Here is a 13,942-nt window from a genome sequence, read left to right on the forward strand (position 1 = left end):
GAGTGAGTGGTATGCCATCCAAGCCTGGATGGTATGAAAGACTGCACCAAAGTGTTGGTGTCCGTAGTGTAGTCACCTGAGATGGGTAAACAAATCTGAGTATCGTCAGCATAGTTTGTGTAGGAGATACCATGGGAGTCCAGAAGGTCCAAGAGTGGCTTTCTGAAGACATTGTAAAGGGTAGCAGAGACACAAGAACCTTGCGGGACGCTACAAGTGTCTGGGGCTGGCTGGGCAGATGTGGAAGATGAGAAAACTCTCATTGTTCTGTTAGTGAGGAAGGATGAGATCCAGGTGGTTGCTTCCTTAGAGAAATGGGCTGCTGTGGAGAGGCGGTTACAGAGTATTTGCTGGTCAACCAAGTCAAGGGCTGTTGAGAGGTCCAACAATAAGAGGAGAGCCATTTTGGTGACATCTCTGATCTCACCCAGTTGGGTCTTTAGGTCCTGAAGAGCTGATTGGGTACCATGGGCCAGTCGAAACCCTGACTGACGCAGGAGGTTATTGGCCATACGTCACACTTAGACTGAAATGTGAAGATTAGCAATGCGTCACACCAAGATTGAATCGTGAAGTTCAACCATGCATCACTTCTAGATAGAGCTGTGAAGATTAGCTGTGCATCACACTTGGAGAGAATTAGGAAGCTTAGCCAGGCACTAGACTTAAATATAATTTTGAAGAAAAGCCACTGCTCCCATTCCACGACAAGTGCAGGGAGGTGGTGAGCCTTCAGAGTGGGAGGGAGACCCGGCTTTCCATGGAGGGCTCTACTGGAGGCTACCGAGAGAGATGGGAGCGTCTTAGGTTGAACCACAGGCAGAGGGCATGAGAGTTGAAGGGGAAAGAGTGGTGACCGAACAGATAAACCACAGGGCCCCGGAGGCCCAGGAATGTGATGGCGGCTGCACACCAGGTTATGCCTGGGGCCAAAGCGGTGTAGACATCCATCAGTCTGGACACAGGGTCGGGGCTGGAGGAGGCATCACCTCTAAATAGCCCTGCAGACAACCCACAACCCTGCACAGAATATAGGAGGGAGGACCCCCCCCACACACCACAATGCGCGACACTGGCATTGACGTGCACCACATGGGGCCAAAATGGAGGAGGTACGGTGGAGCGCCACCACTAACCAACCCATTAAAAAACGTATCCCTCTGCTTACACCTCTCAAACTCTAAAGAAATCACAACCATACCTATATCGCACAACAAACTATACACTTCACTACACCAACAACAAAACAAACAACACATAGTCGCACACAACAGCACATGACAACTACCCACCGAAAAATCACACCTACGCTCAGCGAACGGTGTAAACCGAACTGAAGCTGCCAGCAGCACATCACAGCTCTTGTGCTTTTTCCTGCTCAGTCCTACTAATGTACCCTTGCTTTTCAGACCTGCCAGAGCGCCAGGGGACCACTCTGGTGGTGATAGTGCACAGTATACATCTCCTTTAACATAACATAAAAAACAAAGAATGGAAATTAACAGCACATGTTTTAACCATTTAAAAAGGGGACATTGTGCATATTCTTTGACAAAATCTGTTGCTCCTTGACTTTTCAAGGCAACAGAACAAACTGATCTACAACAAACCTACCAGTTTACCTAGATAGTGGTTCTAGTTCTACATAAACACTATGGAAGGGGAACTAAATGTGTGTCAAAAAACCTATAAGAGATCCCCTACATTGTTTCATATATAAATGTGTTCAACACATTGAGGATATTGACATCAAGTTCATGTGAGTGATTGACATGTTAATTGACACGTTATTGTTTGTCTCCATAGGGATACTTTACATAAACCCTGCAGACTTGGTATGGAATCCGCCAGTGACCAGCTGGATAGACAAAAGAGAAGTGCAGTCGGAGAGAGCTAATCTAACCATTCTTTTCGATAAATACCTGCCACTTTGCTTGGATACTCTTCGAACAAGGTACTGCAGTACATTCCAGCTTATTATATACAACATTCACTTGTGTTGGTGGCATGTTTCTTGTGCACATTGTTTGGGCTGTTTGCAGTGGTGGCAATGGAAAGAAAGTTGGTGGGGGATCCCACAAGGGCCAGGGTGGGGCGGGGTTTGGGGGGGCGGTGCCCGAGGTGGCAGGGTTTAGGGGGCAGAGCTGGCAGTTGACCTCCGATCAAAGGAAATGTCCAAAATAATAGTTTTAAAACAGCGCTATTTCTTTCATGCTGCTACTTTTCCAAACTATGTATAAATTCCACTTTAGACCACTTCCATGGCTGGTGATGAGTTACTTCACTATGCGGCTAGTAGTTTTGATCATTGTTGCTGGGTAAATATTCTTTAAAATGAACAATTTGCATCCCATTTATAAAAAATAAAATAAAAAACCCCTTGGGTACTATTCAAACAGGCTGATTTCTGTGTTTTCTGTTTGCTATAAGCAATGCTTTCTTTTGCCACACCTGGCAAACCCCCTACAGCTCCCCTCAAAGCAGTTGGGTGCCTGCCTTGTGTGTGATAGTTTCAATGTTAATAGGGGTATTTATTTATTTATGTAATGTTTGTCAGATACAGGTATCCGGCAAACATTGCATAAATAAATAATCTGGGCCCAAGTATCCAACAAACATTGCATAAATAAATAAACCGGGTCATGGCAGAGGACCGTAACATTCTCTTGTGACCCCGTGCATGGGGTCACCAGATGAAGTTAGTTTGCTCGTGGGTGCTTTCTTTTTTTTTTTCTCCCCAGGGCTGACCCTGGCCAGATCACGAGGTGGTAAACCTGGCCTCAGTCAGTGCCCCGTGCATTTCCAAAGATAATGTCAGGTTCCTGCTGGCCACAATCAATGGAAAATAAGTCATTTTGCAACCATCAGAAGAATGGGATCTCCAGCGGCATTTAACCCAAGATTCCCCGTGGGGACTCCACGGTGAGGTTCCAGCAGAGAGGTGGCATTCCAGTGCAAATCAAAATGTGCAGATGTGGGGAAAAGGAGCAGGTGGTCACTCTTCCCACTTTCCCCTCATTCACATTTAATACAATCCTAACGTGCCTTTGTTTTCTCAGAATCCTTAATGTGACCTACAGAAAATGTTATAATACCATTGTGCAGTGCATGAGAACTCTCACATACTGACTAAAGAATGTCTGACTTGAGTGTCTATGCACTGTACCATCATCAGGTGTCAACCTGGTCAGCCGTCCAACCATTATTTTTCTTAAAAACTCATAATAACATCCAATGGCATCATTCCATCAAATACTCTGACCAGGCCTGTCATGCTGCATACTTGCCAACATTCTGTGATCAAAAAGATGTAGGATTTTTCAAGTTTCAAAAATAATAATTTGCATAACAATGACATCACAGGAAAATACAAATCATACATCGTTGGCACCATTGAAGCTTTCTAAAATACACAACCCATCAAACAGCACTACATGGAAAGATGTTCAAATGTTAAAAATGTATAATTCTGAATGTTAAGTTAACACCAAATCCGATTACACAGAAGGTAATTACACAGAGCTGGTAGGCAACATTTGCCACTGCTCTGTAGCAGCAGCCTGGGCAACACATATGTATTCCTGCAGTGCAAGTTGAACACTGAATGACACGGAGACTGATTACCTCTCCCCCCCTCAGTCTGATAGGCAGATGCTGTCTGATGCTGTTATGCTCTGCCACTTGCCTTCACTGGTGGTTCACTAAAGGGTTGTAACAGCAAGAGTGCAGGACAGTCGCATAGCTGCCATAGCGGGGAGATCACCATTCGCCACCCCCCACCTCTTGTGGCCAGTGTGTTACAATCACATCACACAATAACCACAGACAACTTTGTAAGGTTATTTGGAAGAAACAGGTCACAGTTTTATTTTGGAGCAAACATAAAAATGGGACGGTCCCAGCCACATACTATCACATTACATTAAAAGGGTCAACCATGTCATCCCTGTTTGCCAAAGGCACAAGCGGACTCCGCTTCTGGTTACTACCAGTCCGACATTTTTCGGGGCACTAACAAGAGGTGTTGTTAGCCTAAAGACCCCGAAGGTGAGTTGGTAGTGCCCGTCGCTGGATTTGGCTCTGGCCAGGCCAATCCAGAACCACTAACAGCCATAGCTGCAGCGTGAACAAACCCTCACTCGCTAGGACCGCCCTGATACTCCTCCTGTAACAGAAAAAAAGAAAATTTGAAATAAAATACCACAACACAATATCTTCCTACTATACGATTTACAAAGAGTTCTTACTACATCAAGACTGAACTTCTTAAACGATGCGTACGCCTCACTATATTTCCAACCACCTATTCTAACTCCATTTGATTGACTTTTTTACTTATTCCTTTCTACTAGAAAATTGACACTTTACCTGAAACCTACGGGGTGGGTGGGGATCAAAACACGGCGAGGGCTGGACAAGAGGCTGACTCAAAGCAGCCCCCGCCTTATATGCGTCCCCCAGGCGCCTGCCACCGGAAGTAAGGCCCTGGGGGACGGCTTTCCGCCTACACTGGGGAGGTAGAGTAGATGTTGACCACCCCCGGAAGGTGGCAGCCAGAGGGGACAGCCCACTATGTAGGATGTCCCTCTAGCGCCCCCTAAGGGGGCCGGTCCGCCTCTGTCAGTGGATTGGTCTGAGCCCAATCAAAGTAATCACCTACCAGCCCAGACAGAATAATTAATGTGTTGCATGCTTTGTCCTGCAGCCTGCCTTAGAGTCACATAAATTACCTGCCACTGTAAAACGCAGTAGGATCTGTCACCCAAATCTTTAGGCTGTGGGACTGCTTAAAAGCAGTGGCCTGCTGCCTAAATCTGTAGGTTTGGCATGATGCTTCTATCTTTTAAAAACGTTTTATTTGTCCATGTATTCGTTGGAAACGTTCTTATGAAGATGAGACAATGTTCCCTCCAAACACACCCTGCATTTGTATTTGGACATCTGCAGGCTCTGGGTTTAGCAAATCAATGACAGTTAAACGTCCTCTCTGCATCCATGGATTACAAGCTGGAATTCACAAAACGGCGAATCTTTCCAGGCACCGCCATGCCTCGTTTTGGTGAATGCTCCCCAGCTTTTACTTTCCACCATTTAGGGCTTGCTATAAAAAGAACTGTTCTGCAGCCAGCATTTGTAAGGCACGATATAGGGTTTGCAGTTAATCCCCGCCGCCTTTGAAGGCTGTGCTGTGGCAAAGTGCCTTTAATATTACTTTTTATGGGCTGGTCTATTTGTCTTGTTCTTCAAGATTGGAGCTATTTACCAGGCTTCACACTGGGGCAGTTTCCGTAATTCTGAAACTGCCTGTACTAACCTTTCCTCCTAATAACTGTAATTAATTTTATGAAGGACTTCAGTGCCACTGTGACTGCCCTGACATTAGTCTGGAGACGCCTGCGAGCAGCCCAAATCATTTTAGAAAGGGGAGATGAAAGAGTTTATTTTAACTCCTCCATTTGACTGTCTTTAAACTCTTCACGCTTGCTGAAACTCGTTGCCCCTCAGCAAGTCTTCACTCTCATTGCTTTCCAGAGAATCAAAGTTATAAATGTCTCAAACATATTATTACCTAACGCATTGAGCTCCCCTGGAGCGGAGAGAAGAGCAAGCAGTCGCGCAGCAAGAACAGACCCCTTCACTGTGGTGATAAGCTGCCTGCTCGGCTCGTGCTTACATTGAGCACTAAGTAACAATTTACTTGCAGAAAACTGAATAGTATGCAGACTCGATGTTTTCTACTCGTATTTATTTATATATCGGAGGAACAATGATCTTTAGATCTCAAAGAACGTACAATAGATATGAAATCAGATTTGACAGGAAGCTGTGAGCTTCCTACAGAGGGGAGACTTTGAGGGACATTCTGAGCAGATTGTGCAGGGGAGTAAATGGAACAGTCACCCGGGACAATACATAAGTGGGCATAAATTGACAGACCTAGATTAAAGACAACCAACATTGGCCATTTTTAAGTGCAGGCAGGAGATACGGCCAACTGTGCTCGGGATGTCACCATGATGGGTAAAGTGCTGGAGTGGAGGCAGAGCAAGTGAGGGACAGAGGCAGGTTGGAGGCGAGGGAAACATATTAGCTAGCCAGCGGAGGAGAGGTAACTGTGAGGTGAGGAAGCAGGCTTTAAGTTTGGTTTTGAACAAATCTGTGTGGACTGTTTCTTCGATGTTTGCGGAACAGAATTCCATGCAAGCGGAGCAAGAAGAGGAGACAGCCAGGGGTGGACGGGGAACCAAAAGAGGCCCAAGAAATAATTTTTAAAGTTGCCCCATATTACACATTTTCAGCAAGTCCAACCCTTTTCCTATGAGAACATTTGGAAATAAAATAAGTTCCCACACTAAGAAGGCCCAGGGACCGTGAAATCTCCAGTAGAGTTACCTATAGGCCAGTCCACCCCTGGAGAGGGTGGAAGTGAGAGGATGAGGAGCCACAAGGGTAGTTGAGGAGGCAGAGCAGCAATTACGAGAAGGCTTGTTGAGTTGGATAGAGGAGGATACAGAGGTGCCTTGCCGTGATAGAATTGTGTACCAGGAGAAGACATTTAAATCTGGTCCTGTTTTGCATCATCAGCCATACAGCCTGGTGACTGTACGAGGAAGTAGGTGTGAAGTGAGGGAGATCAGAGATTCCTGGTAGTGAAGTTAGTAATCTTGTAGGGAGGACAGAAAGCATAGTTGGGAGACCAAAGAGGATGCTGGCACAGTAGTCCAGTTTAGAGAAGACGAAAGCGGTTAAGAGATGCTGGGTTGTGTTGAAAGGAAGGAGGTGCCTGATTTTCCTAATATTTAGGAGTTTGAGGCGAGCTGCTATTCCAGTTTTGGAGATGAAAGTAGAGAAGGTGTAAGAAGGGTCATAGACGCCAAGGTTTCTAGCTGGAGAAGAGTAGGGGGGCATCCGGTGGCAACTGGATAGGCAGACGAAGAGATGAGAGAGAGCTTTTGGCAGGGAAGAAGAGCATTTCTGGTTTGTTAACATCAAAGAGTGCAAAGCCATCGAATATTTAATGACAGTTAGACAATTGGACATTTTGATAGAGATCAGAGGATAGTTCAGGAAAAGAGAAGAGTTGGGTGTCGTCTTATTCCTTGTCCTTTTGCTGACAAAGACAATTTAAAAGAAGTTTGGATTAGAGCCTATTGAACAGTCTCAGTGACAAAAGCCCTAATTTAATCATGAATACCCAAACGCAAAGCTGCGACCAGAGAAATATATCAGATCACGTGCTCATAAGTGTAATGTAAATTTCTCGCTACTTCTTGTTGATGCATGTCACGATGCCCGCTCCTGGGGAGCCGGCTCAGGCCCTGCGTCCCCGAAAGCGGACATCAAGTCCCTGGGGAAGGTCCCAGCAACCCCTTATAGGGGCCCTTTGGACAGTGTCCTGGCACCTTTGGCGCCAGGCTCATAGAAAACGTCAGTCCTGGCGCCATAGGCGCCAGGCTCATTATGAAAGTGTTTGGGTGCACTTACCTGATGCAGACCATTCTGCAGAACCCCGGCCTCCTTGAGGCCTGAAAGGAACTACTTTACCTGTGGGACTCATTTACCACCCGGGTGTGGTCGGGGAAGGATACATACCTGATTGGAGGAAGGACACATTCTAGGAACTTCTTCCAATGCTATTTAAACCACACCCGATCAGCCACACGTGCTTCGCGTTGTTCTGCATCTAGCAGCTGGACGCTCACCGTGTCTGCTCCTGCATCCTGACTTCTGCCACGCCTGCCAGCATCCTGAATCACCTGCAAAGGAAGGGAACAAGAGAACAGAAGAAGGAAAAGGCCTTACCTGCTAAATCTGCATCCCGGAGACATTTCGCTGACGATCCTGAAAAGGAAGACATTTATTTTTAAAAGCACATCACATCGATCGCTGCAGCGCCTCATTCTACTCATCTTACAGGGCGCTTCCATGTTCTGCAGCGACCATCCGGATTCACAGTCGCGCCCCAGCGCCTAGGGAGAAAAAGACAATAACGAAGGTGAGAGAAAGAAGGGAAAAGGGAAGCTAAATCTCCATGTTAAGACTTACCTGTTGGGTCATTCCCTTTTCATTTCGGGTCCGCGCCGCATCCAGGCATTTTCGGACCCCGGCCCCTAAGGGGAAAAAGACATCCGCGTTAATGAGCGAATGAAAAGACATTACCAAGACGCTCATTAAAGACTTACCTGATTTCCACAAGGATTTCACCTCTCATCTCGGGTCGGTGTCTGTTCCCCAGCATTCCGTACCCTGGCCCCTATGGGGAAAAAGACACTAGCATGAGAACATTAATGCATGGACACAAGGGGAACCACTTATCAAAAACTTACCTGGAAGCCAAGCAAGTTTGGTTCTCACCAATCCGAAAATCCAGTGAAGTAACTGGATACCAACGCGCCCCTGCATCAGAAGCAGGATGGAGAGCTCGTCCTTCCAGACCCTAAGGTGAGACGCTACGGGGAAGCACAGAAGGGTTTTGAGGAGGGTGAGAGGGGTAAGTGGGAGGCCGATTGCATTACCCCGCAGACAGTTAACACCCTATTTTCACCTACAGAAGGATACTTCTGTGAGTCAGACAAGCCAGATTTGGGGCCCGGTCCAGTCCGTCTCCCGACCCCTGCGCATCACCTTAGACGAGGTCACAACAGCGCGAACCAGGCCAGCGCCTCCGTGGGAGTCAGGTGAGCGTTACAGAACGCGAAGCCTTCCTACAAATTCCCACCAAGGCGCTATGGAAACTTCTGAGACTGATCAGTTGGCCCAATTACTGGGCGAATTACGGGCCGAAGTACATGCCGCTCGTCAAGAGACTAATGCCCTCAAGAGGGAATTAATAATATCAAAGGAAAGAACTGATGACCTGGCCAGACAGCTTTTGCAAAGTCAAGCTGGTCAAACTCCTCTACCCGGTTCCGGAGGGAACCCCGCTCCTGTGGTTCCCAGTAACCCTGTGCATATTAATCTACCTGGAAACATGCCGCTGGCCCCACCCGAACGCTTTGCTGGGGACCCCAAACGATTTGCTGTATTCATGAATCAGTGTCGTTTGCACTTCCTATGCAGGCCTGGGGCCTTCCCTAATGATCAGACCAAAGTAGCCTTTGTATTGTCATATCTCAGCGGCTGCGCTGCCGATTGGTCAGTTCCACTGGTTACTCAGGATGATCCGATTCTCCATGATTTTCAAGGATTTCAAGCAAGCATGGAAAGGTTATTTGCTCGACACTCTCAGGGGCAGGCTCTGGATGATGAACTTCTATCCCTGCAACAGGGCAATCAGGATCTCCTATCCTACATTGCACCCTTTAATAGACTAGTTGTAGAAACTGGGTGGCCAGAGGATAAGAGAATCACGTTATTTTATCGAGGTTTACGTGGAGAACTTAAAGATGTCCTGGCCCAAGTTGTAAATCCGCCCCGAGAATGCACAGAATATATAGACTTAGTGGTCCAATTGGATCACAGACTCCAGAACAGAAAAGCAGATCGGTCCAGGTTTGAGACCCGGCCGTTGGTCAAGACCCACGCTAACCCCCAGGGAGTTGATGTCTCAGAGCCTATGCAAATTGGTGGGGTTAAAGGACCTTTAACTCAAAAGGAACGTGAAAGGAGGCGGCAATTAAAGTTATGTCTTTATTGTGGGAACTCTGGACACTTTCTACGAGATTGCCCGGCAAAACCGCCCCGAAAGGCGGTAGGGGCCGCTGATAAAAACCTTGAAGACTCTGTTTCGGGAAACGACTCAGCCCGACAAGCGTAGGGGTCCCCTTGCCGAGCTTGAAAACTAACTCTCAGACCTCGCATTTCATAGTGCCAATGGTTCTCGTAGATCCAGAACAGCCTAAGCAGTTGCATGCAATAAAGGCATACATCGATAGCGGAGCTATTGGAAATTATGTGGACCGTGAGTTGGTCTCCAGGATTAACCTCCCTCTCCGTCCTAAAACCAGCAAAGACGTCATCACCACAGTAGATGGAACTGAAATTGCCTCTGGACCAGTAACGCATTCCACTACTGAGGTGACTCTTATTGGTCCCGACGGCCATCGGGAGGCAGTTGTGTTTGATGTAATCAAGGCCCCACAGTTTCAGGTTATTCTTGGAATTCCTTGGTTAGAGACACATAATCCTCGAATTGATTGGCGAGCTAAGAGAATAACCTTCCCGGATTGTGCACAAACCTGTTATCCAGAAAACCTGAAGATTAATCTAGCATCTGTAACCTCTGCCTCCATGCAATTGCCTCCGGAATACCAAGACTTTCAGGACGTCTTCCAAAAGGAACAGGCCAACACGTTACCTCCTCATCGATCGTACGATTGCCAAATCGATCTGGTGCCCGGTGCACAACCCCCTTGTAGCAGGATTTATGCCCTTACCGAACCTGAGAACCTGCATCTGAGACAATATATGGATCAATACCTCGCCATTGGTTTTATTCGCCCGTCAAAGTCCCCGGCATCCTCGGCTTTGTTCTTCGTGCCTAAAAAGGAAGGCGATCTCAGAACTTGTATCGATTACCGCGCATTGAATCAGATAACGGTTAAAAACCGTTATCCTCTGCCTCTGATCCCTGAACTCCTTGACCAGGTAAAGGACGCTTGCATATACACCAAGTAAGACCTCCGGGGGGCATATCATCTGGTGCGAGAAAAAGAAGGCGACGAATGGAAAACGGCCTTCCGTACTAAGTATGGATTATTCGAATACCAGGTAATGCCCTTCGGGTTGTGCAATGCGCCTGCTGCCTTCCAATTCTTCATGAATGATGTCCTTCGGGAACTCATCAATGTTTTTGTTGTCGTCTATATCGATGACATTCTAGTGTACTCCTCTTCGGAATCTGATCACAGAAAACACGTTAGGGCAGTTCTGGAAAAACTGTGCCAACACAAACTATTTGCTAAACTGGAGAAGTGTGTTTTCCATACCACAGAAGTTGCGTTTCTCGGTTTCATCCTGACACCCAAAGGTGTCCGAATGGACTCAAGAAAAGTGGATGCCATCCTCAAATGGCCATCACCTAGCTCTGTAAAAGGGGTTCAAAGCATGCTCGGCTTTGCCAATTTCTATCGCAGGTTTATCCCGGAATTTTCACGCATAGTACAACCCATTACTGCACTCTTGAGGAAAAATAAACGTTTCGAATGGTCTGAAGAAGTCGAGCAGGCCTTCCAGGATTTAAAAGCGAAGTTTACCTCTGCACCTATATTGAAACACCCACGTCCAGATCTCCCGTATGTCGTCGAAACTGACGCATCCAGCCTAGCCATGGGAGAACCTGCTACAAACTCAGAACCAGGAACAATAATTCCCGAACAGGGAATTCTAGGCATGACTTCGTTACAGAGGCTTGAAGACATTCAAGTCAGAGTGAAACAACTCCTGGACCCTACAGTCCTACAAGATTGGATACAAAAGGGATCAGACTTTACCATAGATAATGGTTTACCTTATTACCAAGGACGCTTATTCCTGCCACACAAGGATTTACACAAACTAGTTATTTCCGGTTATCATGATACATTAATAGAGGGACACCCCGGTATTGCCAAGACAATGGAAAAGGTGAAACGACAATTCGGGTGGCCCTCTTGGCGAAAAGATGTTAAATCTTTTGTGATGTCCTGTGGTGTTTGCGCCCAAAATAAAGGTCAAAAGAAAAGACCAGCCGGTCTCCTCCAACCTCTAGACGTACCGCCAGCACCCTGGCACACCCTATCAATGGATTTTATTACGGACCTGCCTCCTTGTTCGGGATACAATACCATTCTGGTAATTGTGGATTTGTTTTCCAAAATGGCCCACTTCATTCCTTTGAAAGGTTTACCTTCAGCTTCCGTCCTAGCCAAAGAATTCCTCGAAAATATTGTTCGGCTACATGGATTCCCATCTATACTAATCTCTGACCGGGGAAGCCAATTCATTTCCCACTTCTGGCGCAAATGTTGTCAAATGGCACAAATCGATGTAAGATTATCGACCAGTCACCACCCTCAGACCGATGGTCAGACTGAGAGGACAAATCAGACCCTTGAGCAGTACTTACGGTGTATGTTACAGCAATCTGAAAGCAACTGGAAAGACATTCTTTGGATAGCCGAATACGCATATAATAATTCGGTACACTCTGGAACTGGCCATAGTCCTTTTTATACCTTGTTTGGACATCACCCTCGAACCTCAAACCTCGACTCACCTCAGAACCTCGGAGTGCCCGCAGTAGAACATCTGCATTCTACCATTACCCGAGCCTTCAAAGAGGCAACCACGCATTTACAACAAGCCAAGAGAAAATACAAGGAGAATGCTGACCTACATCGGAGTGAAGCACCTCCGTATCAGATTGGGGATCAAGTGTGGTTAGCTACCAGACATTTACCGCTCAAAGGGCCCCAAACTTTTAACCCAAAATATCTGGGACCTTATTCTATTATGGCAATAATTAACCCAGTAGCGGTTAAAGTTGATTTACCAGCTAATATGCGAATTCACCCTGTTTTTCATGTGTCACTTCTGAAACCAGTGGTACCCGGAACCCGACTACTCAAACCTCCAGAACCTATTCAAATAGATGGGGAACCCGAATTCGAAGTGAGGAACATTTTAGATTCAAAAATGTTTAGGTCAAAGCTTTTCTACCTAATTGATTGGAAGGGGTACGGACCTCAGGAGAGGTCGTGGGAACCCAGTGACCATGTGCATGCACCTCGATTAGTCAGGAAATTCCAACGACTCTTCCCAGACAAACCAAAACCCCCGGAGGGAACAACCTTCGGAGGGGCCTTGGGGGGGGGGGGGAGTGCTGTCACGATGCCCGCTCCTGGGGAGCCGGCTCAGGCCCTGCGTCCCCGAAAGCGGACATCAAGTCCCCGGGGAAGGTCCCAGCAACCCCTTATAGGGGCCCTTTGGACAGTGTCCTGGCGCCTATGGCGCCAGGCTCATAGAAAACGTCAGTCCTGGCGCCATAGGCGCCAGGCTCATTATGAAAGTGTTTGGGTGCACTTACCTGATGCAGACTATGCTGCAGAACCCCGGCCTCCTTGAGGCCTGAAAGGAACTACTTTACCTGTGGGACTCATTTACCACCCGGGCGTGGTCGGGGAAGGATACATACCTGATTGGAGGAAGGACACATTCTAGGAATTTCTTCCAAGGCTATTTAAACCACACCCGATCAGCCACACATGCTTCGCGTTGTTCTGCATCTAGCAGCTGGACGCTCACCGTGTCTGCTCCTGCAGCCTGACTTCTGCCACACCTGCCAGCATCCTGAATCACCTGCAAAGGAAGGGAACAAGAGAACAGAAGAAGGAAAAGGCCCAGATTTGGGGCCCGGTCCAGTCCGTCTCCCGACCCCTGCGCATCACCTTAGACGAGGTCACAACAGCGCGAACCAGGCCAGTGCCTCCGTGGGAGTCAGGTGAGCATTACAATGCAAAGCAGTGTTGCTTGCAGCTTTTACATTTGGTGGGGTTTTATGTCGTAAAATGTTACTTATCAGCACTTGAGAGGCTCTTAGGCTTTCTTCTCGTCAAGATTTTTGAAGATCTGCTTATTACCACGTCCTGCTTCTTAAACCCAGTCCTTACTCATGAAGGTATTTGTAAAGACTGGAGGGGGTGTCTGTACTTCCGCTCTCTATATGGTAGAGGAGAGGCACAGAGGACCCCAGCCAAGATTCTCTATTATTGGTAACATAGTCGAGCAATCAAGGCCTAGCTTCTCAGGAGGTGATGCAGGCTGGTTCTTAAGTACAGTTTAGTCCCCGAAACCCCACAAAGGAATGTCCACACACTGTATTACTGAAAACACAGTCTTTATATAATTAATATTCAAAGGTATGTACACGATCACAATAACACACTTTGTACTCGGAAATCAGCAATGATAAATATATACAATTCTGAAGTGGTACCACCAATGTTATCAAATCTCATTGAAG

General features: G+C 47.0%; 1 protein-coding gene across 2 annotated transcripts in view; it reads left to right on the plus strand.

Moving 5' to 3' along the window:
* DNAH9 (dynein axonemal heavy chain 9) overlaps positions 1 to 13,942 on the plus strand; it is a 1,527,051-nt gene that overhangs the window by 497,966 nt on the left and 1,015,143 nt on the right. For both annotated transcript variants that reach the window (XM_069654516.1, XM_069654515.1), the window contains exon 35: positions 1,807 to 1,954. In XM_069654516.1, coding sequence (XP_069510617.1) covers positions 1,807 to 1,954 — 148 coding nt within the window. The remainder of the gene's footprint in view (positions 1 to 1,806; positions 1,955 to 13,942) is intronic.

The sequence above is a fragment of the Ambystoma mexicanum genome, chromosome 3q (assembly GCF_040938575.1).
Source record: "Ambystoma mexicanum isolate Mex_15411 chromosome 3q, UKY_AmexF1_1, whole genome shotgun sequence".
NCBI classification, from domain to species: domain Eukaryota; kingdom Metazoa; phylum Chordata; class Amphibia; order Caudata; family Ambystomatidae; genus Ambystoma; species Ambystoma mexicanum.